The sequence below is a fragment of the Gossypium hirsutum genome, chromosome A11, assembly GCF_007990345.1.
Source record: "Gossypium hirsutum isolate 1008001.06 chromosome A11, Gossypium_hirsutum_v2.1, whole genome shotgun sequence".
Taxonomy (NCBI): domain Eukaryota; kingdom Viridiplantae; phylum Streptophyta; class Magnoliopsida; order Malvales; family Malvaceae; genus Gossypium; species Gossypium hirsutum.
This window is the reverse complement of record NC_053434.1, coordinates 117,971,743-117,995,290: the sequence shown is the minus strand read 5'-3', so window position 1 is coordinate 117,995,290 and position 23,548 is coordinate 117,971,743. Positions and strand designations below refer to the sequence as shown.

Sequence of the window (23,548 nt, the reverse complement as noted above, 5' to 3'; positions counted from 1 at the left end):
TAGCTGAAGAAGGGCCAGCTGATGAAGACTTTGATGAAGAACCTGTGAGAGACACCAGAACCATTGCAGACATCTACTAGAGATGTAATGTTGCAATAGTTGAACCTTCAAATTTTGAAGAGGCTGCTAAAGAAGAATGCTGGAAGAAGGCTATGGAAGCTGAAATGGAGATGATCCATAAAAATGCCACATGGGAGCTGGTTGATAAGCCAGTAAACAGAAAGATAATAGGTGTCAAATGGGTGTTCAGGACCAAGAACAATGCAGATGGATCTCTGAACAAGCATAAGGCCAAACTAGTTGTGAAGGGGTACAGTCAGCAGCAAGGTGTTGATTATTTTGAAACCTTTGCACCTGTTGCAAGGTTAGACACCATAAGGTTGTTGTTTGCCTTAGCTGCTCAAAAACAGTGGAAGGTGTATCAATTGGATGTAAAGTCAGCATTCTTAAATGGATTTCTCAAGGAAGAAATCTTCATAGAACAGCCTGAAGGATTTAAGGTTGCTGATGAAGAACACAAGGTTTACAAGCTCAATAAGGCTTTGTATGGCCTAAAACAGGCTCCAAGGGCCTGGTATGACAGTATTGATGCATACCTGTCGAATCTTGGATTTGAGAAGAGCATAAGTGAGCCTACACTCTATGTGAAGAAGGCTGAAAAAGAAACCTTGTTGATAGTCTCACTTTATGTGGATGTCTTATTAGTAACTGGTTGCAAGGGTGAGCTGATTAAAGATTTTAAGAAACAAATGCTAGATGTGTTTGAGATGACTGATTTAGGTTTGATGACCTACTTCCTTGGTATGGAAGTTAATCAGAATGAGCATGGCATTTTTATAAGCCAACAAGCATTCGCTTAGAAAGTTTTAAGTAAATTCAACATGTCAAAATGCAAGCCTGTGAGCATTCCTGTTGCATTAGGAGAGAAACTCTCAAGCACTAGTGAGCATGATCGAGTAGATGAAAAGGAGTATAGAAGTTTGGTTGGTTGTCTACTCTACTTGACAGCAACAAGGCCAGACATCTTATATACTGTTAGCCTTCTATCAAGATTCATGCACTGCTATAATGTTACACATTTTAAAGCTGTTAAAAGAGTCCTAAGGTATGTTAAAGGCACCTTAGGCTATGGTGTAAAGTTTGAGAGAGCTGAGGAACTGAAGCTGGTCGGTTATTCAGATTGTGACTGGGCTGGCTCGGTTGATGATATGAAGAGTACATCAGGATACTTTTTCACTCTGGGATCAGGAGTTTTTAGCTGGAGCTCAAAGAAGCAACAAACTGTTGCTCAATCAACAGCTGAAGCAGAGTATATTGCAGCTGCTGGGGCTGTTAATCAAGCCATTTGGCTTAGGAAACTTTTGTATGACTTGAATGAAGAACAAGTTGAAGCAACAGAGATCAAAGTTGACAATCAATCAGCTGTTGCAATTGCCAAGAACCCTGTGTTTCATGGCAAAACTAAGCATTTCAAGATCAAATACCATTTTGTGAGGGAGACAGAGTTGTCAAAGGAGATCAACTTGGTCCATTGCTGCTCAGAAGTTTAATTGGCAGACATTTTGACCAAGCCGTTAGTTGGCACCAGGTTCGAGTATTTGAAGAAGCAAATTTTAGTCTACTGTTTTGTAGCCAAGGAGGAGTGTTAAAGGTGGCAAAAAACAGCAGTATGTATGTTACCCGGATAAAATACAGCAACTGCAAATGTACGTTTTTACCTGGGTAAAGTACGTTTTGGTGTGACAGACGACCTGTATATGATTTGACAGAAACTTTTTGACTGGATAAAGTTGGTCAATTACTTTCCAGTTTTAAACAGGTCCTAGGTTATCATTAGAAAATTTAATGTTTGTTCATTTCAACAAGTTAAAATGTTTGTTGTAAGCTCTCTATGTATATCATATTTGATGGATCAATGTAATGTACTGATCATCTTCTTGTTCTCTCAACTCCTCATTCTTTTTGCTTATGTCTGTTCTTTTTCTTGAATCAAAAACTTACTTCATACTTTATCCGGGAATATTACTTTGTTGCTCCAAATTCAACAAGTTGTTCATATTTTACCCGGGTAAAATAGATCTGTTTTTCTTCCTGTGTGAAAAACTCAATAAAGACCCGTTGTGAGTTACCGCTCTCCTTAGATCCCTCTCTTTTCGTTATTCTTGCTTTTTTCTTAATTTTAGTTTGAATTTTCTCTACATATTTTTTTCATAATCGATTTGAATATCCACACTCAATTCTCATTCTGAGTTTCTTTCGTTAGGTCATTCTAATTATCCGAGTGAGAAAAATAGATTAGAGGCCGCAGTCAATTCTCTGTTTCGATTCTATATCTCTAGGGAAGTGTGAGATGGAGGGGTCACCTCCACCATGAATGCAGAGAGACTATGGATGTGGAAGAATATACCAAAATTCAAGCCTTCTTTGGTCATATCTTTTTTATCTTGCGTCGCTTACCACTATACTGGCTGGTTCCTTCTTTTTATTCTCAATATTCAATTCCATGCCATCTGTTTCCTCGAATTTAGGTTTTTCATTTAGGATTGTATTTTAATTAATAGAAATTTATCATATTAAAAGTATGGTAACGGAAAGAAAGAGAAAACTTATCTTTCCCATTTTCTTATTCAACATTTGGCTATAGGCAAAACAAAACAAAAGTTTAGGTTTTCCTTGCAAATCATCATAACCGTGAGCTTGCCAAAGGTTCTAAGTAAGTTTTCTTTCTTAATTTTTATTACTTTATGCTTTAAGGATGTTGAATTTAATTAGCCCATGTATTAGATTTGAGAATTGTTAAGATATTGATTGAATCTCCATGGTTGGAAGTTTTAAGGAAATCTTGAATGCTACAGTTTAAAGTCATGCACGAGAAAGGCTAATTAATTCATGATAATAGTGTGTTAGAAATGTATTGGGTAGAAGTAAATCAAGCTTAAATTGTTTGATAAAATATATACTATTGAGGACCTAGTTGTAAAAGATAAAAATTTTGAGGTTTGAAAATGAATAATAACTATTAATAACTGGTTCATAGTCTAGTAAGTCATTATAAATAAATATGAAGTAAGTCATTATAAATAAGTATGAAATAAATGCGAGGTAATTGTATCTCTCTAAAACGATGAGATAATGAATTTGATATCGCGATTGATTTGTGATTTGTATTTGCATGTAGATATATGTTTGATATAAATGTGTATCTATATATATATAGATTAGTTTTATTGAAAAGATTGGGAAACACACAGAAAGTGTCCATTAAGAGAAAACACACACACACATATATATATTAGTTTTATTGAAAAGATAGGGAAACACACGGAAAGTGTCCATTAAGTCAAAACACACAAGGGCCACCTTATATAGTTACAGAACAACACAACATACAATAAAAAACCCAGGTAGCACACTTATAAAACATCTATAGAAAAAGGCCCACATATCACCAAGCAATGAGGTTTTCTGTGCTCTACCCATAGCTTCTATTTCAAAAAGAAAAAAATCGCAGAAGGGCTCACCTCTCTACCTTCTTGTAAATCTTTGCTGAACTAGCTTGATGATCATAATCAACCACCATGGTTTTCCAGTCGTGAATACGATGTATCCCATACTCAATCCTAACACCAATCCACATCCGTACCCCATCAATATAGAAAATTTCCAATTCAATTCATCATCATCTCTATCAAATTTGACCAAAGTTCCCCTATCATTATCACATCTTTTTGACAATGGAAAGCCGCATAAACCCAAGTTTTCTTTGTAAGAATCATTAGTAAAACCATCAAATTGTTTGCCTTGAGGAATGGGTCCCTTGAGATTATTTTGAGAAAGGTTTAGCACCTCTAAGAATCCAAGATTTGTTAACTCTGTTGGAATTCTTCCTTGGAACTTGTTTGATGAGAGATCTAATGATTCAAGTTCAGACAGGTCACCTAATGATGATGGACTAGGACCTGTTAAGCAATTATGAGAGAGGTTTAGGACAATAAGTGAATGAAGCTCACCAAGTGTTTTGGGCAATGCTCCGAAGAATTGATTGTCTGAAAAGTCAATTACCATCCATATGGTTGACAACGATTGAAACTCTATTTCCGACCCTTTTACTGTTAAAGATAAACCATAAACATAATTGAAAGCAATATAATCTGATACATCTTCCATGTACTCTAGTTCAAGTTTATTTTCATGCCCCTTTCTAATGGAATGTAGATTTTTAAAAAAATTGGTAGGTAAGTAGCCACTGAAGTCATTGCAAGAAAGATCAATGACGTGCAAACGAGTGAAGGAAACTGTAACATCAGAGTTATCCATTTGGCCAAAGAATTTATTCGATCTCAAGACAAGAACTTGTAGATGATCTAAATTTCCTAACCAGTTCGGGAAAGTGTCATTCAAATTGTTGTTCCCAACATCAAGAAGGTTCAAATCTTTGCAATTACCTAAAGATCGTGGCAGTGACCGTCCTATTTGGTTGTTGTTGATGCGAAAACTTTGTAACGTGCAATATTTAGCAAAACATTCTGGTATTTTACCATGAAAATTATTGTTCCCTAGATCAACGTGTGAAAGAGAAGAACTCAAGTTTCCAATGCACTCGGGAATTGTTCCGTTAAAACTGTTGTTCCATAAAGTGAGAACTTTAAGGGAACTTGAATTGCATATTGAAGAAGGGATGTCTCCAACTAATTTATTTCTTGAAACAAAGTACCAAAGCAGTGAAGGTGGTGGAGTTGGAATTCGTCCTGAAAGAAAATTTGGACTATATTAGAATTAGGAATTTGAAGATTCTTTGAAACAAAAAAAAAAAAACAAACAAAAGAAGTAAATAAACTACATTTCTAGTGTAACACATGGATGAATCTAGTTAGTTGACATAGTGTTTATAAGTTTTTACAAAATGCCTACTTGAAAATTAATATATAAAGACAAACTAAACAACAGTGTGATGAGAGGAGGTAAGTTTGTTACTCATTCCATCATTCTCCCAAAATGGAAAATTTATTGTTAGTCCATTTTAAAAAATAAAAAAATTAAGTCAATAGAGTAAAATTGCCTATTGACTCTAAAAAATTTATTGTTTAATCCTTTTAGAGATTGTAATTTTAAGTTAATAAAATAGTAAAATAATTTTTGGACCCATTAAAAATATATAATGAAATTCTTACCCATAGAAATTGCGTTTTTTCCTTCTCCCCTACGTTTCATTAACAACTTCCACCTAAGATGCAGTAGAAGGGATTATGGGTGATCTTTCATTACCATGGTAACGTCATGGACGTATTCTTTCCCAGAAAAAGGAGCAAAGTGGGAAAGAGATTCAGGTTTGTTAGATATGCAAATTCAATTGAAGTTGAGAAAGCCATAAGCACATATTGAATGGGTATAAGGTGTTCGGCGACCGAATTCATGTTCGTAGTTCTACTCTGTATACTAGAACCAAATTCTAGAGGAAAGTGACATCTAGGAACCCAAAGGACTGTTGTTCCAATAGGGTCGGAAGAGTGTAAATTATTGTACTAAAAAATCACACAAAGTTCAATTCCCAGGGAAGAGAGGTGGATCACATGGATCTCTTAAATACCAAGTCTTTCCTTAGACAGAATATCCCTTCTATAGTAATTTAATAGCACAATTAAATACTACTATTATACCCTCAAATATTGAAAGAAAAATAGGACAAGAAAGAACACAAGAGATTTAACGAGGGTCGGTAAATTATACCTACGTCCTCGGGCACTAACACCAGATGATAACTTTACTATCTCCAAAATATTACAAACAAATAGAATTCCTTAAGAATTCTCAAATGGGAGAAGAGAGAAAACTAAGAGAGAAAGATTGGTTGGGATGGTTGAAATGAAAAATGAAAAGGCCTATTTATAGTTGAGGTTTAGGGACTAACTTGCAAATGGCCTAAAAAATTAGGGACCAAAATTGCAATTATCCCATTCAACTTTTCAACATTCGGTGCAACTTGCTCAACCTTTTTAACAAGTTGCTTCCTACCTTTGTTGACTTTTCAACAATCTCCACCTTGAAGATTTGATTAGGATAATCACATCTTCACATACTTCCTTCAACTCCCCAAATTCGATAAAGCTATCTTTTGTAGTGCCTCCAAATGCGCTCTCGAGCGCCATACACCTAAAGGTGCTCAAATTCTCAGGATGTTAATCAAGTTCAAACAATGATTAAACTTGATTGTTGTTACCACCTTGGTCATCATATCTGCGGGATTATCTGCTGTCGGAATCTTCTGAAGTAGAATTTTCCTTTTTCAAAGACTTCCCGCACAAAGTGATATCTTACGTCGATATGCTTGGTTCTTGAATGATAGACTTGATTTTTCGCTAAATGAATAGCACTCTGACTGTCACAATATAGACTAATGTGACTTTGAACAACTCCCAAGTCTTTCAATAATCCATTAAGCCAAATAGCCTCCTTAACAGCTTCTGTAACTGCCATATATTCTGCCTCTGTAGTAGACACAGCTACTGTAGACTGTAAGGTAGACTTCCAACTTACTGGGGCTTTCGCAAGAGTAAACAGATACCCCGTAGTTGAACGACGTTTATCTAAATCACCAGCAAAGTCGGAATCAACATATCCAACTACAAACTGACCAAGTGCTTCATCCTGTTCAAAAATTAAACCAACATCTACGGTTTTTCGAAGATACCGTAGAATCCATTTCACAGCTTGCCAATGTCCTTTTCCAGGATCATGCATATACCTGCTCACAACTCCAACAGCTTGTGAAATGTCAGGCCTCGTACACACCATCGCATACATCAAACTCCCAACTGCATTAGCATATGGGACTTTCGCCATATATTCTCTTTCTTCTTCAGTTTTCGGAGATAATTGAGCACTAAGTTTCAAATGAGAAGCAAGTGGGGTACTTACATGTTTTGTGTTTTCATTTACACCAAAACATTGTAATACCTTTTTCAGATATTGCTTCTGATTCAAACAAAGCTTGCCTCTCTGTCTACCTCTACTTATCTCCATACCGAGAATCTTCTTGGCCTCACCTAGATCTTTCATCTCGAACTCTTGATTCAACCGAGCCTTCAGCTTATCTATCTCATTTTGGCTCTTCGAAGCGATTAACATATCATCAACATACAAGAGTAGATAAATGAAAGATCCGTCATGCAGCTTCTGCAAATATACACAATTGTCATATTTGCTTCTTGTGTACTTCTGCCTTCTCATAAAGCTATCAAATCGCTTGTACCACTGCCTCGGGGATTGCTTCAATCCATATAGCGATTTGTTCAGCTTACAAACCCAATTTCTACCACCAGCATCTGTGTATCCTTCGGGCTGAGTCATATAGATCTCCTCTTCTAACTCACCATGCAAGAAAGCCGTCTTAACATCAAGTTGAGCTAGCTCCAAATTCAACTGTGCTACCAAGGCCAACAAAATTCTAATGGAGGAATGCTTCACAACAGGGGAAAATACATCATTGTAGTCAATTCCCTCCTTCTGAGCGTAGCCTTTAGCTACCAATCTTGCCCTGTAGCGAATATCCTTCTTGCTAGGAGATCCATCTTTCTTTGCGAATACCCACTTGCATCCGATTGCCCTTTTACCTTTCGGTAATTGCGCCAACTCCCAAGTATTGTTCTTCCGGAGAGACTGCATTTCTTCATCCAAGGCGCTTTTCCATTTATCACTTTCTAAGCTTTGCATTGCTTCTTGATAAGTGATAGGAATATCATCAACAACGGGAAGGGCGTAGGCCACCATATCAGTAAATCGAGCAGGTTTACGAATTTCTCTCCGTGGCCTTGCAACTGCAACTGGTTCTGGTGTACTTAGTGGTTCTTGGGTCAGAACCTCTTCAACCTCTAATTCCTCCATTGTGGCTGGAGAATTAGACTTATTAACTGGGCAAATCCCCATCTGCTCAAACTCCACCTGTTTTGGAGTACACTCCACCTGCTGTGGAGTATTGCTCATCTGAATATCTTTATCTGCTATCTTTTTCAATGTGGTAGATTCATCAAAGGTAACATCTCTGCTACAGATCATTTTCTTTGTGCTTAAGCACCAAAGACGAAATCCCTTCACTCCAGAAGTGATTCCCATAAAGAGAGCTTTCTTTACCCTCGGATCTAACTTTGACTCCTTCACATGGTAATATGCAGTGGATCCAAACACATGTAAGGAATCATAATCTGTAGCCGGTTTTCCAGACCATACCTCCATAGGAGTTTTTCTTTCTAATGCAGATGATGGCAAACGATTAACAAGATGGCCAGCGTATGTCACAGCCTCAGCCCAAAATTGCTTGCCCAACCCAGCATTGGACAACATACATCGAACTTTCTCCAGCAATGTTCGATTCATACGCTCTGCCACTCCATTCTGTTGTGGTGTATCCCTAATTGTGAAGTGTCGAACAATACCATACTCTTGGCACACATCGAAGAACGGATCACTTTTATATTCCCCTCCATTGTCCGTCCTAAGCCGCTTGATTTTCTTGCCAGTCTGGTTTTCGATCATATTTTTCCATTTAAGAAAAACTCCAAGCACTTCATCTTTAGTTTTCATGGTATACACCCAAACTCTTCTGGAAAAGTCATCAACAAAAGTAACAAAGTAGTGTTTTCCTCCCAACGAAGGTGTTTTGGAAGGCCCCCACACATCTGAGTGAATATATTCCAAAATACCTTTTGTATTATGGATAGCAGTGCCGAATTTCACTCTCTTTTGCTTTCCCAGAACACAGTGCTCACAAAATTTTAATTTGCAAGCCTTTGCACCTTTCAACAATCCTTGCTTTGCCAGAATTTGCAAGGATTTTTCGCTGGCATGTCCTAACTTCATATGCCACAACTGCATTGAGTCCAAGTCTTTGTTACCGGAAGCTGCAGCGACTGCTCCAATAACTGTACTACCTTGGTAGTAATACAAGTTATTTTTCCTGATGCCCTTCAATATCACAAGTGCGCCAGATGTCACTTTCAAAATCCCATCTCTCATAGTAACAACTGAACCATTGGATTCCAAGGCTCCCAATGAGATGAGATTTTTCTTCAAACTGGGCACGTACCGAACATCAGTCAGAACTCTGGTTGATCCATCTTGATTCTTTAATTGGATTGAACCTATCCCAACAGTTTTACAGGCATTGTCATTGCCTATATAAACAACTCCTCCATTTAGTTCTACTAAATCAGAGAACCACTCCCGGTTAGGGGACATATGATAGGTACAACCCGAATCCAATATCCACTCATCTGAATGGAACGACGATGATGATGCAACTAGTGATAGTTCAGAGTCACTAGTATCATGCTTTGCAACACAAGCATCTACAGCAGCTTTTCCCTTATTCTTCAGCTTTGGAGAATTTTTCTTCCAGTGGCCTTTCTCATGACAAAAAGCACATTCATCTTTCCCGAGTCTGGACTTTGACTTTGATCTCCCCTTTTGAGTTTTCTTCCGAGTGTATGAACGACCTCGGACTACTAAAGCTTCTGTATCTCTGATTGAGTTTTTCTGTTTGTCCTTCTTTCTCTGTTCATAACTGTATAAGGCCGCACAGACTTCGCTCAGAGATATATCACTCCTGCCATGAAGTAGAGTAGTTTCTAGGAACTCAAACTCCTCAGGAAGTGACCCCAACAGCATCAAAGCCAAATCTTCATCTTTGAATGTCTCATCCATATTCAGCAAATCAGTGACTAACTGATTAAATTTGGTGATGTGATCATTCATTGTGGTACTTGGGACGTATGTGAAGCGAAACAGTCTTTTCTTCAAGTGGAGCTTATTTTGACTGTTTTTCTTCAAAAATTTTCTTCAAGTGCCACCCACAACTTATTTGCAGAAGTCTCCTTTGAAAAAGCATACCTCTGCTCTCGAGAAAGGCATGATCGAATTGTGCCACATGCCAACCGATTGATCGCCTTCCAATCTTTCTCCTGCACATCATCTGGTTTTTCTTCATCAATGGCAATGTCTAGACCCTGCTGAAAAAGGGCATCTAGAACCTCACTTTGCCACATACCAAAATGGCCTGTGCCATCAAAGATCTCCACGGCCAGTCTTGTATTTGCAATTGTCGGTCTTGTCCACATGGACGATGTTGAAGCTCCTACACCGACCGTTTTCTCCATAATCTTTCAATATATACCTAAGGAAATCTTTTCTGATGTGGAAGATCAGTTTAAACTGCAACCACAGAGCATACTACGATTAACCTTCGGCTCTGATACCACTTGTTGTTCCAATAGGGTCGGAAGCGTGTAAATTATTGTACTAAAAAATCACACCAAGTTCAATTCCCAGGGAAGAGAGGTGGATCACATGGATCTCTTAAATACCAAGTCTTTCCTTAGACAGAATATCCCTTCTATAGTAATTTAATAGCACAATTAAATACTACTATTATACCCTCAAATATTGAAAGAAAAATAGGACAAGAAAGAACACAAGAGATTTAACGAGGTTCGGTAAATTATACCTACGTCCTCGGGCACTAACACCAGATGATAACTTTACTATCTCCAAAATATTACAAACAAATAGAATTCCTTAAGAATTCTCAAATGGGAGAAGAGAGAAAACTAAGAGAGAAAGATTGGTTGGGATGGTTGAAATGAAAAATGAAAAGGCCTATTTATAGTTGAGGTTCAGGGACTAACTTGCAAATGGCCTAAAAAATTAGGGACCAAAATTGCAATTATCCCATTCAACTTTTCAACATTCGGTGCAACTTGCTCAACCTTTTTAACAAGTTGCTTCCTACCTTTGTTGACTTTTCAACAAGGACAATCTATATGCAACACAAAAGGTCGCACAATCCCACAGTTTTAAGGAAAGTGTAGTGTGTACGACCAAAAGGGTTAGAGTAGAAAGTCAGTAAAGAAACTAGTAAGAACTCACATGATGATTAACTCTCTCTTCCACACTCTTGAATATGAAAAAAGTGCAGGGTTTCTTTATGGACCTTTTGTTCGGAAAAATCTTTATAAATCGTTGTTGGTGCATTCCTAAGGATTTTGACGCAGTGTGTAAAAAGAAGAATGGAAGGGTTGTGGAAGTAGAAATATGGAAATGAAAAAGGCCAACAACTTTATTGATAGGGAGAGCTTATTGATTTACCATTTTCTAGCATTGCTTTGTTGTGAAATTTTAGTTGGCAAATCAAAGCTTATTATTGAATCTTGTTGGGACTATAGTTGTCCTATTGCTAATGTTTAACTCATATTCAAATAGCTCATTGCACTACTTGGTTATTAATCCATGTTCGAATAGATGTCCAGACAAACCTTTAGGCAACAATTTGGACATGTCTTTAAGACAACTCAAGTAGAGTAGATTGTTGGCGCTTTGACTTTCACCTCCTTAATTATTTTCTCTAAATCTAAATGATTCTTGAAGCATGTTTTATCTCTTCCTAAATGATGCTGATCAACATGCCTTTCCTTAAATATTTATCTTTATCTTATAAGTCATTTACTCGGTGATTAAGCTGTTGATTTTACTTGGCTTATAAGGATTTATATTGATTGGAGGTTTTTATTCTGGATAATCATGCAATTAAAATGATAATTCTATCTTCACAAAACTACCAAGGGGAGTTTCTGATATTGCCCATAAATAAGCACCTTATTCGCATGGTTAGATACAAATTTTTGGAAAACTACTTATGTTGCTTTTGCTAGTATCTTTGTTGCTAATTTTTACTTGTATTTAATACTTATTTCATAGGTTTGTTGGAGAGTTTTAAACTAGCTATAAGGGAGGTAATTTGAGTGAATAGTTATAACAAGTTGGGGTTATCTATTAAGGCTGCAAATGTTTCTTATGTAAGAGTAGATTAGGCTTTAGTCAATAGTTTACTTGATCAAACTATTCATCAAGTGAGGCTCTGTAGAGTAGAATTATTTTTTAACTGCATCAATTAAGCTTATATGCTTATGTCTTCTTTTACTCTCTTTGCTTATTGCCTTTGTTCACTGTCTTGTTCAAACTCGTGTCTAGACATCAATTTAAACAAGAAGCAAACTTATTGTTTTTTCAATTGGTATTAGAGTAGGCTTCAAGAGTTGTTTGAAGATGATCCTATCACATTTTGCTACCATTGAGGCCATGAAAGTAGGAAGTTCATATCTCAAGATTACTTGTTGGATCTTCAAACTATGCTTATTGGAAAACTTGAATGAGGGATTTATAATGTCCATTTATGAAGCTACATGGGAAGATGTTGAGGAAGGATGGACAAAACTTGAGGTAAATATTGATTCTTATGGAACAACAAAGGCTAATGAAAAGAATCAATATACTGTTGATGAGAGAAGGGTTGTCTAGAAAACTCCAAAGCCTTGTATACTATATTCGGCCGAGTTGACATGGGGCAGTTCAAAATGGTCTCAACTTGTAAATCAACAAAAGAAGCTTGGACCATTTCACAGAACCACCATGGAGGGAATGCAACTTTTTGAATGTCCAAATTGCAGATCATGCCTACCATGTTAGATTATGTGACAAATCTAATGAGATATTTTATCTTGGTGAACGTTTTTTTCGAGGTTAAACTGGTGAGAAAAGTTTTTGAGGTTACTTCCAGAATATTTTGTTATTAAAGTCACAGTAATAAAAGAAGCCAAGGATATCATCGCTGTTAGATTAGATGAGCCGTTAGGTTCTCTTGGAGCCTTTGAGCTAAATCTCGAAGAAGGAAAGCATGACAAGTTGAGACCAGAGAAGCAGAGGCAAAGCTAGAACTTAGAGGGCTTAATGAAATTTTAATTTTTTATAATATATATTTATAATTTTTAAATAATTAAATTAAATTTTTATAATTTTAAAGAGGTAAAATATAATTTTATCTTTAATAATTTAAAATTTTAAAAAATTTTAAGAGCTTATATAATAATTTTATATTTTAGCGGTGCGGGCAGGCTAAATCCACCTTTGCAGAGAAGAACATATTGCCTTCAATGTTCAACCTACTATTCTAAAAGGAAAGTAGACAGGGGAGGCATTCAGTGGAGTAGTTGATGGGCCCCTATCTACCTTTAAAATGGAAAAATTTTTATTTAGGTCTTTTAAAATTTTTAAAATTTTAAATTAATTAAGATAAAATTATATTTTGACACTCTTAAAAATAATAATTTTTTTTAATCTTTTAAAAATTATAAAGATATATAAATTATTAAAATAATAAAACTGCATTTTTACTCGTAAAATTTACAATTTAATTTTGGCCCCTAAAAAAGTTGTTGGGCTGAGGCCATTGATAAAATCAAACAGCAAATAACTTTGCTGTCCCAAAATTTTAACAAGGCATTAAAAAGAATTTCAAAAAGGAGACCTCAAGTAGATTTGGTGTCCAGCAACACCAACAAAAAGTTTTGACCAAAACAATATAACTCTTAGAATAAGAAGAAAGAGGTTCAGTCCTATGAATGTAAAAGCTTTGACTATATTCAATCAGAATGTGCCAACACTAAGAACAAGCAGAAGTTCTTAGCAGTTACTTGGAGTGACGAAGAGGATAAAAGTGAATTTTTAGACTCTAATGAGGAGATAAATAACTATGAGGCCTTCAATGCTGTTGTTCAAAGTCCTATTCAGACAGGCTATGAAACAACTGAAGAACCTGATTGTGACATTAGAACACTTGAAGATACATATTTCCAAATGATCAAAAAATTAAAAATTGTGTCAAATGAATGATGACTTGAGAGAAAAGTGAGCAATTTGAAGGGAAATAAAGGGAAGCTTGAGAGACTAGTGCAAGAGACAGATGAGGTTTTAAAGAATACTGAGAAAGAGCTTGCTGAGTCCAAAGCTATTCTAAAGAGGTTCAGTGGGCAGAGTGAGAAGCTTGGTGAAATTTTGGCCACAATGAGATTCGAGCTTAGGCATAAGGGGCCTTAGCTATCCTTTAGAAAGTGAGAAAGGTGATCCACCTACTGTATTTGTTAAAGCTACTAATTCGAGCTTGGTCTACGGTCAAAGTAGTCAAAGTAAAAGATGTATAATTAAAATTTTTAAAGCCAAAATTATTATATTAAGTAACTAAAATATTGTAAAGCTAGTCAATAATATATAACAAATAACTAATGCAACTGGATGGGATTGCATAATTGTAACATAAAAAAGGAGAAGAAAATTGATATTATATCTGTTAATTTATTACCAGAAAAATACATCCTCTCAAGAGAAGTCATGTTTCCGATGACCAATGGAATTTCACCTAAAACATATAATTAAATAGAGTATTGTGGTAAGAACAAATATTTGTGTTTGTATTTTAATAAGTGCATAACTTCTTAATTATTTGCAATACTTCCTTTAAATTATGCTATTTATGTTCTTAATTATATTATATGATTATATTTTATTTATCATTAATTTAGGGAATAATTAAAGAAAAATCAACTTAAAGTTTATTTTTGACAAGTTTTTACAGTTTGAACTTTTAACACAGTGCAACTTCAATATTTTGACTGTAACTTGAGTTACAGACTTCCATTATCGATCCAAAGGGAATTGAAAGATCTATCTAAAGATTATTTTATAGATAAAGCCCAAAAACGTCAAGAAGGCACTTAAAAATGGCATGAAAATTTGAAGCAAAAATTGTCAAGAAATCTTGAAAAATTCTGCATTAATTAATTGATGGCACTTTTTTATTTTATCTATTATATTATTTTTTCCTTATAAATAGATATTATTAGGTTAAAACAGGGCAAAGACCTACCCATTCTTAGTTTTATTTTGTTTTCTTTATTTAATGGATTTCCAAATCCAACTTTATAGTCAAAGATTTTATCAAAGATTGATTTAATAAATTCGTGAGACTTATTTGTGCTTTAACTCTTCTTCTTTTTTTCTTCAGTATTCATGCATCTTCTATTTTAATTACAATTGATCAAGTTTATTGAGTATGTGACCGGTATTCGATAGCTTAGAACAATTATTTTGTCAATTAAAATAGTTAAATCTGTAATTGTTTAATTCAATTTAATACTAGTGACAAAGTGCATAACTCGTTTATGTTGTAGTTTACAATTATATGGTGTGAATGTGATCTAGCTTAAACAAACCCCATTGAGGTGAGTTTGTTGGTTAGAATTAGATCTCTCTCATTCTTAATGCTACCAGTAAGTTAAATCTTGGACACTGAGATACAAGTTTATTTACCGGTTAGGGAAGTAATTTTAAATGAGCTGCCTTTTGGTTACCGAATAGATAAGGAGAGATTGGTTGCCCGGTACTGAGTTAGCAATTGAAAATTTATTAAATGTATTGAAGTTATCCTTGCATCAATGATCGAATCTGTGAATCAAACGGAGATTTCATCTTTGGCTAGAGTCTTTTCTTGATTTCATTTTATTTTATAATTTTTTTACTTTATTTAGTTTTAGTTTTAGTTTTTTAATTCTAAAACTTTGTTATTTTTATTTTTCTTGTTTATTAAAGAAATAAAATTATCACCAGTCTTTTTTAGATATAACTCTAATTGTTGTTTTCTACTAATTCTCATGCTTTCGAGTAAGTATTTATTTCTGTAGGTCTCGACGGACTTAACATATTTTTGGAATTTAGATAATTTTGCTTGGTCTGTAATAAAAGTTAGAACTCATATGCTCTGTTTCCCCCATAGACGAATATTATGAACTTATGGCTGGGAAAAAAACTAATTAAACAAATAAACAATAAATCTACCAATTAAATATATTTAAGGTATTTGTAATTTAAGTTATTGATTTTTTATCCTAATATTTCCTACAGTTTTCTAATGTTAAAGTAATTAAAGTATACGTAATATTTTTTATGAAATTATATGTAATTAATTATCTCATGTTTTTCTAAGCCAAAAGCATTGTATTAAGAAACTAAAATAGATTGCATAAATTTAGGAAAAAAAATGATATTATACCTGTTAAATTGTTAAAAGAAAAATCTATGATAACAAGAGAAGTGAGTTTTCCGATAACGGGTGGAATTTCACCTGAAACATAAAATTAAATATATTAAAATTTACTAATATTTTTCTAGTAGAATTTCTGCATCTGTTTCTTTTTTTCTTTTTTCTTTTTTTTTTTCTAAACATGTAAATTTCATTCAGTTTTATATTATTTATAACAGCATCTAATAGTTTTAATAAGTATGAAGAAACTCAAATTTTACAACTCCCTATCCCAAGACATGAAAAAAGTTTCAAGCACTGAACACGAAAATACCATATAACACAATTCATAGCTGTAGAGGAGGGGGATTAGATACTCCAGCCGCAATCAAGATATCACCAAAAATCTCAAAAATCAACCAAGACAATGAAATTCATCACTTCAATTCATTCCAGTCAAGAAGGAATAACAATTGTGGATGAACAATTTTTTTCATAAAGAAAATCATAGCTATATTCCATTAAACATAAAGATGACAATTACAAAACAGATCACTCTTCTACAACCACGTATATAAAGCAAACAAGATATATGGATGCCATTTTTGCTAGGAAATCAACAAACATATTGTACATAAAGACATTTTTGAAATTTTTACGTGTATATCGTATCAACACCAACTTGACCTTGAACAAATTATCAAATCGTGGACAAAAAATTTAACAACATATTGAATAGGTTTAGGGTGTTGGGCAACCGTATTGATTACAAATTTGCTATAACCATATTTTGGACGAAGGTGACTTGTAAAAACCAAAAGGAGAATTCGAATGCAGCAGAACATGTATATTTTTTTTATTTTTTATATTACGCATGTTGTTTTACGGTTCATGTTCGTTTTACAATTAATGTTCGAGGTTTATGGCTGCCTCTCCCAACAATGTTATTTTCAAGGTTTGAACCTACGTTCTCCACTTGAGAATGTAATGTGCTTTACCATTTCACTCAACCATTAACAAAGATTTAGGACACGAGCAATAAAGAAACTATCAGAAATCAGATGATCATGAGCGCGCTCTCTCTCTCTCTCTCTGTGTGCAATTTTTTTTTTGAACATGGTTTAAAAAATCAATTCAAGTCTAAATAATTTTGGAATTTTCATTTGAGTTTAATATTCAAATAATTCATATTTGGATCATTGAATTTAACTAATTTTTATTTCAAATTATTGAATTTTCTCCCATTTATCAGTATTTCCTACATTTTTCTAATGTCAAAATTGTTAAGGTATCAATGAATAGTATTATATTAAGAAACCAGAAAATTATAAAGCTAATTAATAATATAAGAAAATTCTATTGCTACTAAAAGAGATTTGCATAAATGTACCAAAAAGAAAAGATAAAAATAAGATACTATACCTGTTAAGATGTTATAAAAAAGATGGAGTTCAATTAGAGAAGTCAAATTTCCAACGACGAGTGGAATTTCACCTGAAACATATAATTAAATATATTAAAATTTTCTAACATTTTTCTACCATATCCTTAGTTTCTTTGTGAGCACTATAGGCGTATGTTGTTGTGTTTTTTTAACATGTAAATTTCATTCAATTTGATAGTACTTATGCCAGCTCCAACTAATTTTAATTACTCAGAAAAAACGTAAATTTTACAAAACCCTATGCCACAAAGCCACCACAAGATATCACCAGAAAAAAAACTGAAGCATCCAAAAAATCTATCAGGCACTGAACTCGAAAAGACATCGTATAACAATGGCCACCATCAATATGAACAAACAACAGTTCTAGATGAACAAATATGATATTCATCACTTCAATTAAAAAGTTCTAAGGTAACGAAAGTGCAAAATCTGAAGAGTTTAGTTAAAGGCTTAAAACGACTCCTTATAAGATGGCAAACTTGACAAGAGGAGTGAAGTCATACTTGATAAGATGACTCAATTGACACAAAAACAAATAAAGATTTACTGTATGACTAAGTTCATTTTTATTAGCATTAAACTAAACAGTTACTGTTCAATTTCATCCTTCAATATTTAAAACAATTGTTGATTGAAATTATATAAGAAAAATGAATGACACAATATAATGAGGAATTGCTTACCCTTGAGGTTGTTGTAATCAAGATATAAATATTCGAGCGAAGGTAAATTTTCAATCTCTCTAGGTATACTTCCCTCCAAAGCGTTGTGATACAATGATAAATACGTCAGTTCTTTACACTTGAATAAACTACTTGGAAGTTTACCGAAAATCCGATTCCATTGCAAGTTAAGTACTTGCAATTTCGAAAAGTTATCAAATATTCTTGATCGCAGACCACCTGCAATGAAAAATTTGTTAGTTGTCAAACCAATTTTTTTATGGAAAAATATATTCAAGATCATCAAAGTTCTCCAAGTATAACCAAGTCAAGTTTAAAAGATTTCCAAGGCATATGCGTCTAAAATAGTTGCTTTATCTAGTTTTGACAAATTGCTCAAAGTAGATGGGTAACAAAACAATATTAAATTTGATAGCATTCAAATACAAACTTTGTAGTTTAATGAAGTAACCAAACCATGATCGAATTATCTTATTATGAAAGTTCAAATATTTTAGCCTATGCAAATTAGTTAACTTAATGAGTTTCTTTTCATGAATAATAGTATTCCACATTATATAATGTTATAATAAATGTCGATAATGGCAATAGAATGGTCGCAAAAGAATAAGAAAAGAAAAATAAAATCCACAGATTTTACGTGGAAAATTCTTTCAAGAAAAACCACGGGCAGAGGATGAGAAATTCACTAATGCTGAAAATCGAATGATACAAGAGGAGTTTCAACTATATTTATTTAAAGGTTGAAAAATCTTATTTTAATCAATGTCAAATAAAAATGTAGTTATGTACGGATTTTACTTGTGTGGCATGGTCCGTACCACGGGGGCTCTACCCCCACACCCCAGTACAATTTTTGCCAATATATTTTATTTCTTTAATAAGTGATGGAATTTGGGTCACACAACTCTAACATATAAAGAATAAATGGCATTATATATTTCTTACAGACCTCCCCAAGAACCCTTTGAAACAACAAATCTCCATAACCCAAACAAAAAATTATTAATAATATTTCATGATATTGGTACAATATACAAAATATTAGGGTAAGTGTATTTGAAATGGCTTGTGTAATGCCAACGGAAGTGGCCATGGGCTAGCATTGCAACAAGCTTTATAACTTTTCATGTTTATAGTTGGCAATTTTTTAAATAAAATCTTTAAGTAGTGAACGTGTCTGATATTATGAAACTATGATAGCTTCTCTAAGAAGATCAATCCATTTAAAGTAACTTACTTTGAAGATTAGATTAGATTGGATCAAGCAACCAAATCTCTTGCATTATGAAGATTGGATCGAGAAAGAATTGGAGACATATCTCCATCGGTCCATTTTAGAGTGGACTTTATTATTATATTGTATTGCTATTATAATTGCTGGTTTTAAGGGGAATCTCTTATATATTTGTAAGAAAATGTGTAATGAATTCTCTCTTGTTTTTCTAATCCAACAATATAATATTAATAACCTAAAAGGTTATAAAACTAATTAATAATATAACAAAGTTCTAAAGCAACTAAAAAAATGATTTTTTTAAGCGGCTTGCATTAATAATATATAAAATGTGATATTGTACCTGATAAATTGTTATAAGTGTTGTTCCAATAGGGTCGGAAGCGTGTAAATTATTGTACTAAAAAATCACACAAAGTTCAATTCCCAGGGAAGAGAGGTGGATCACATGGATCTCTTAAATACCAAGTCTTTCCTTAGACAGAATATCCCTTCTATAGTAATTTAATAGCACAATTAAATACTACTATTATACCCTCAAATATTGAAAGAAAAATAGGACAAGAAAGAACACAAGAGATTTAACGAGGTTCGGTAAATTATACCTACGTCCTCGGGCACTAACACCAGATGATAACTTTACTATCTCCAAAGTATTACAAACAAATAGAATTCCTTAAGAATTCTCAAATGGGAGAAGAGAGAAAACTAAGAGAGAAAGATTGGTTGGGATGGTTGAAATGAAAAATGAAAAGGCCTATTTATAGTTGAGGTTCAGGGACTAACTTGCAAATGGCCTAAAAAATTAGGGACCAAAATTGCAATTATCCCATTCAACTTTTCAACATTCGGTGCAACTTGCTCAACCTTTTTAACAAGTTGCTTCCTACCTTTGTTGACTTTTCAACAATCTCCACCTTGAAGATTTGATTAGGATAATCACATCTTCACATACTTCCTTCAACTCCCCAAATTCGATAAAGCTATCTTTTGTAGTGCCTCCAAATGCGCTCTCGAGCGCCATACACCTAAAGGTGCTCAAATTCTCAGGATGTTAATCAAGTTCAAACAATGATTAAACTTGATTGTTGTTACCACCTTGGTCATCATATCTGCGGGATTATCTGCTGTCGGAATCTTCTGAAGTAGAATTTTTCCTTTTTCAAAGACTTCCCGCACAAAGTGATATCTTACGTCGATATGCTTGGTTCTTGAATGATAGACTTGATTTTTCGCTAAATGAATAGCACTCTGACTGTCACAATATAGACTAATGTGACTTTGAACAACTCCCAAGTCTTTCAATAATCCATTAAGCCAAATAGCCTCCTTAACAGCTTCTGTAACTGCCATATATTCTGCCTCTGTAGTAGACACAGCTACTGTAGACTGTAAGGTAGACTTCCAACTCACTGGGGCTTTCGCAAGAGTAAACAGATACCCCGTAGTTGAACGACGTTTATCTAAATCACCAGCAAAGTCGGAATCAACATATCCAACTACAAACTGACCAAGTGCTTCATCTTGTTCAAAAATTAAACCAACATCTACGGTTTTTCGAAGATACCGTAGAATCCATTTCACAGCTTGCCAATGTCCTTTTCCAGGATCATGCATATACCTGCTCACAACTCCAACAGCTTGTGAAATGTCAGGCCTCGTACACACCATCGCATACATCAAACTCCCAACTGCATTAGCATATGGGACTTTTGCCATAAATTCTCTTTCTTCTTCAGTTTTCGGAGATAATTGAGCACTAAGTTTCAAATGAGAAGCAAGTGGGGTACTTACATGTTTTGTGTTTTCATTTACACCAAAACATTGTAATACCTTTTTCAGATATTGCTTCTGATTCAAACAAAGCTTGCCTCTCTGTCTATCTCTACTTATCTCCATGCCGAGAATCTTCTTGGCCTCACCTAGATCTTTCATCTCGAACTCTTGATTCAACTGAGCCTTCAGCTTATCTATCTCATTTTGGCTCTTCGAAGCGATTAACATATCATCAACATACAAGAGTAGATAAATGAAAGATCCGTCATGCAGCTTCTGCAAATACACACAATTGTCATATTTGCTTCTTGTGTACTTCTGCCTTCTCATAAAGCTATCAAATCGCTTGTACCACTGCCTCGGGGATTGCTTCAATCCATATAGCGATTTGTTAAGCTTACAAACCCAATTTCTACCACCAGCATCTGTGTATCCTTCTGGCTGAGTCATATAGATCTCCTCTTCTAACTCACCATGCAAGAAAGCCGTCTTAACATCAAGTTGAGCTAGCTCCAAATTCAACTGTGCTACCAAGGCCAACAAAATTCTAATGGAGGAATGCTTCACAACAGGGGAAAATACATCATTGTAGTCAATTCCCTCCTTCTGAGCGTAGCCTTTAGCTACCAATCTTGCCTTGTAGCGAATATCCTTCTTGCTAGGAGATCCATCTTTCTTTGCGAATACCCACTTGCATCCGATTGCCCTTTTACCTTTCGGTAATTGCGCCAACTCCCAAGTATTATTCTTCAGGAGAGACTGCATTTCTTCATCCATGGCGCTTTTCCATTTATCACTTTCTAAGCTTTGCATTGCTTCTTGATAAGTGATAGGAATATCATCAACAACGGGAAGGGCGTAGGCCACCATATCAGTAAATCGAGCAGGTTTACAAATTTCTCTCCGTGGCCTTGCAACTGCAACTGGTTCTGGTGTACTTAGTGGTTCTTGGGTCAGAACCTCTTCAACCTCTAATTCCTCCATTATGGCTGGAGAATTAGACTTATTAACTGGGCAAATCCCCATCTGCTCAAACTCCACCTGTTTTGGAGTACACTCCACCTGCTGTGGAGTATTGCTCGTTTGAATATCTTTATCTGCTACCTTTTTCAATGTGGCAGATTCATCAAAGGTAACATCTCTGCTACAGATCATTTTCTTTGTGCTTAAGCACCAAAGACGAAATCCCTTCACTCCAGAAGTGATTCCCATAAAGAGAGCTTTCTTTGCCCTCGGATCTAACTTTGACTCCTTCACATGGTAATATGCAGTGGATCCAAACACATGTAAGGAATCATAATCTGTAGCCGGTTTTCCAGACCATACCTCCATAGGAGTTTTTCTTTCTAATGCAGATGATGGCAAACGATTAACAAGATGGCCAGCGTATGTCACAGCCTCAGCCCAAAATTGCTTGCCCAACCCAGCATTGGACAACATACATTGAACTTTCTCTAGCAATGTTCGATTCATACGCTCTGCCACTCCATTCTGTTGTGGTGTATCCCTAACTGTGAAGTGTCGAACAATACCATACTCTTGGCACACATCGAAGAACGGATCACTTTTATATTCCCCTCCATTGTCCGTCCTAAGCCGCTTGATTTTCTTGCCAGTCTGGTTTTCGATCATAGTTTTCCATTTAAGAAAAACTCCAAGCACTTCATCTTTAGTTTTCATGGTATACACCCAAACTCTTCTGGAAAAGTCATCAACAAAAGTAACAAAGTAGTGTTTTCCTCCCAACGAAGGTGTTTTAGAAGGCCCCCACACATCTGAGTGAATGTATTCCAAAATACCTTTTGTATTATGGATAGCAGTGCCGAATTTCACTCTCTTTTGCTTTCCCAGAACACAGTGCTCACAAAATTTTAATTTGCAAGCCTTTGCACCTTTCAACAATCCTTGCTTTGCCAGAATTTGCAAGGATTTTTCGCTGGCATGTTCCAACTTCATATGCCACAACTGCATTGAGTCCAAGTCTTTGTTACCGGAAGCTGCAGCGACTGCTCCAATAACTGTACTACCTTGGTAGTAATACAAGTTATTTTTCCTGATGCCCTTCAATATCACAAGTGCGCCAGATGTCACTTTCAAAATCCCATCTCTCATAGTAACAACTGAACCATTGGATTCCAAGGCTCCCAATGAGATGAGATTTTTCTTCAAACTGGGCACGTACCGAACATCAGTCAGAACTCTGGTTGATCCATCTTGATTCTTTAATTGGATTGAACCTATCCCAACAGTTTTACAGGCATTGTCATTGCCCATATAAACAACTCCTCCATTTAGTTCTACTAAATCAGAGAACCACTCCCGGTTAGAGGACATATGATAGGTACAACCCGAATCCAATATCCACTCATCTGAATGGAACGACGATGATGATGCAACCAGTGATAGTTCAGAGTCACTAGTATCATGCTTAGCAACACAAGCATCTACAGCAGCTTTTCCCTTATTCTTCAGCTTTGGACAATTTTTCTTCCAGTGGCCTTTCTCAT

General features: G+C 35.0%; 1 protein-coding gene across 1 annotated transcript; it reads right to left on the bottom strand.

Annotated features, from left to right (window-relative positions):
• Positions 1–3,525: 3,525 nt before the first annotated feature.
• LOC107941686 (receptor-like protein 9DC3) lies at positions 3,526–5,175 on the bottom strand. Its single transcript, XM_016875260.2, has 2 exons — positions 5,172–5,175; positions 3,526–4,748 (listed from the first exon to the last, which is right to left on the bottom strand). Exons 1-2 carry the CDS (start codon positions 5,173–5,175, stop codon positions 3,526–3,528), a joined length of 1,227 nt encoding a protein of 408 aa, XP_016730749.2.
• Between the last annotated feature and the right edge of the window lie 18,373 nt (positions 5,176–23,548).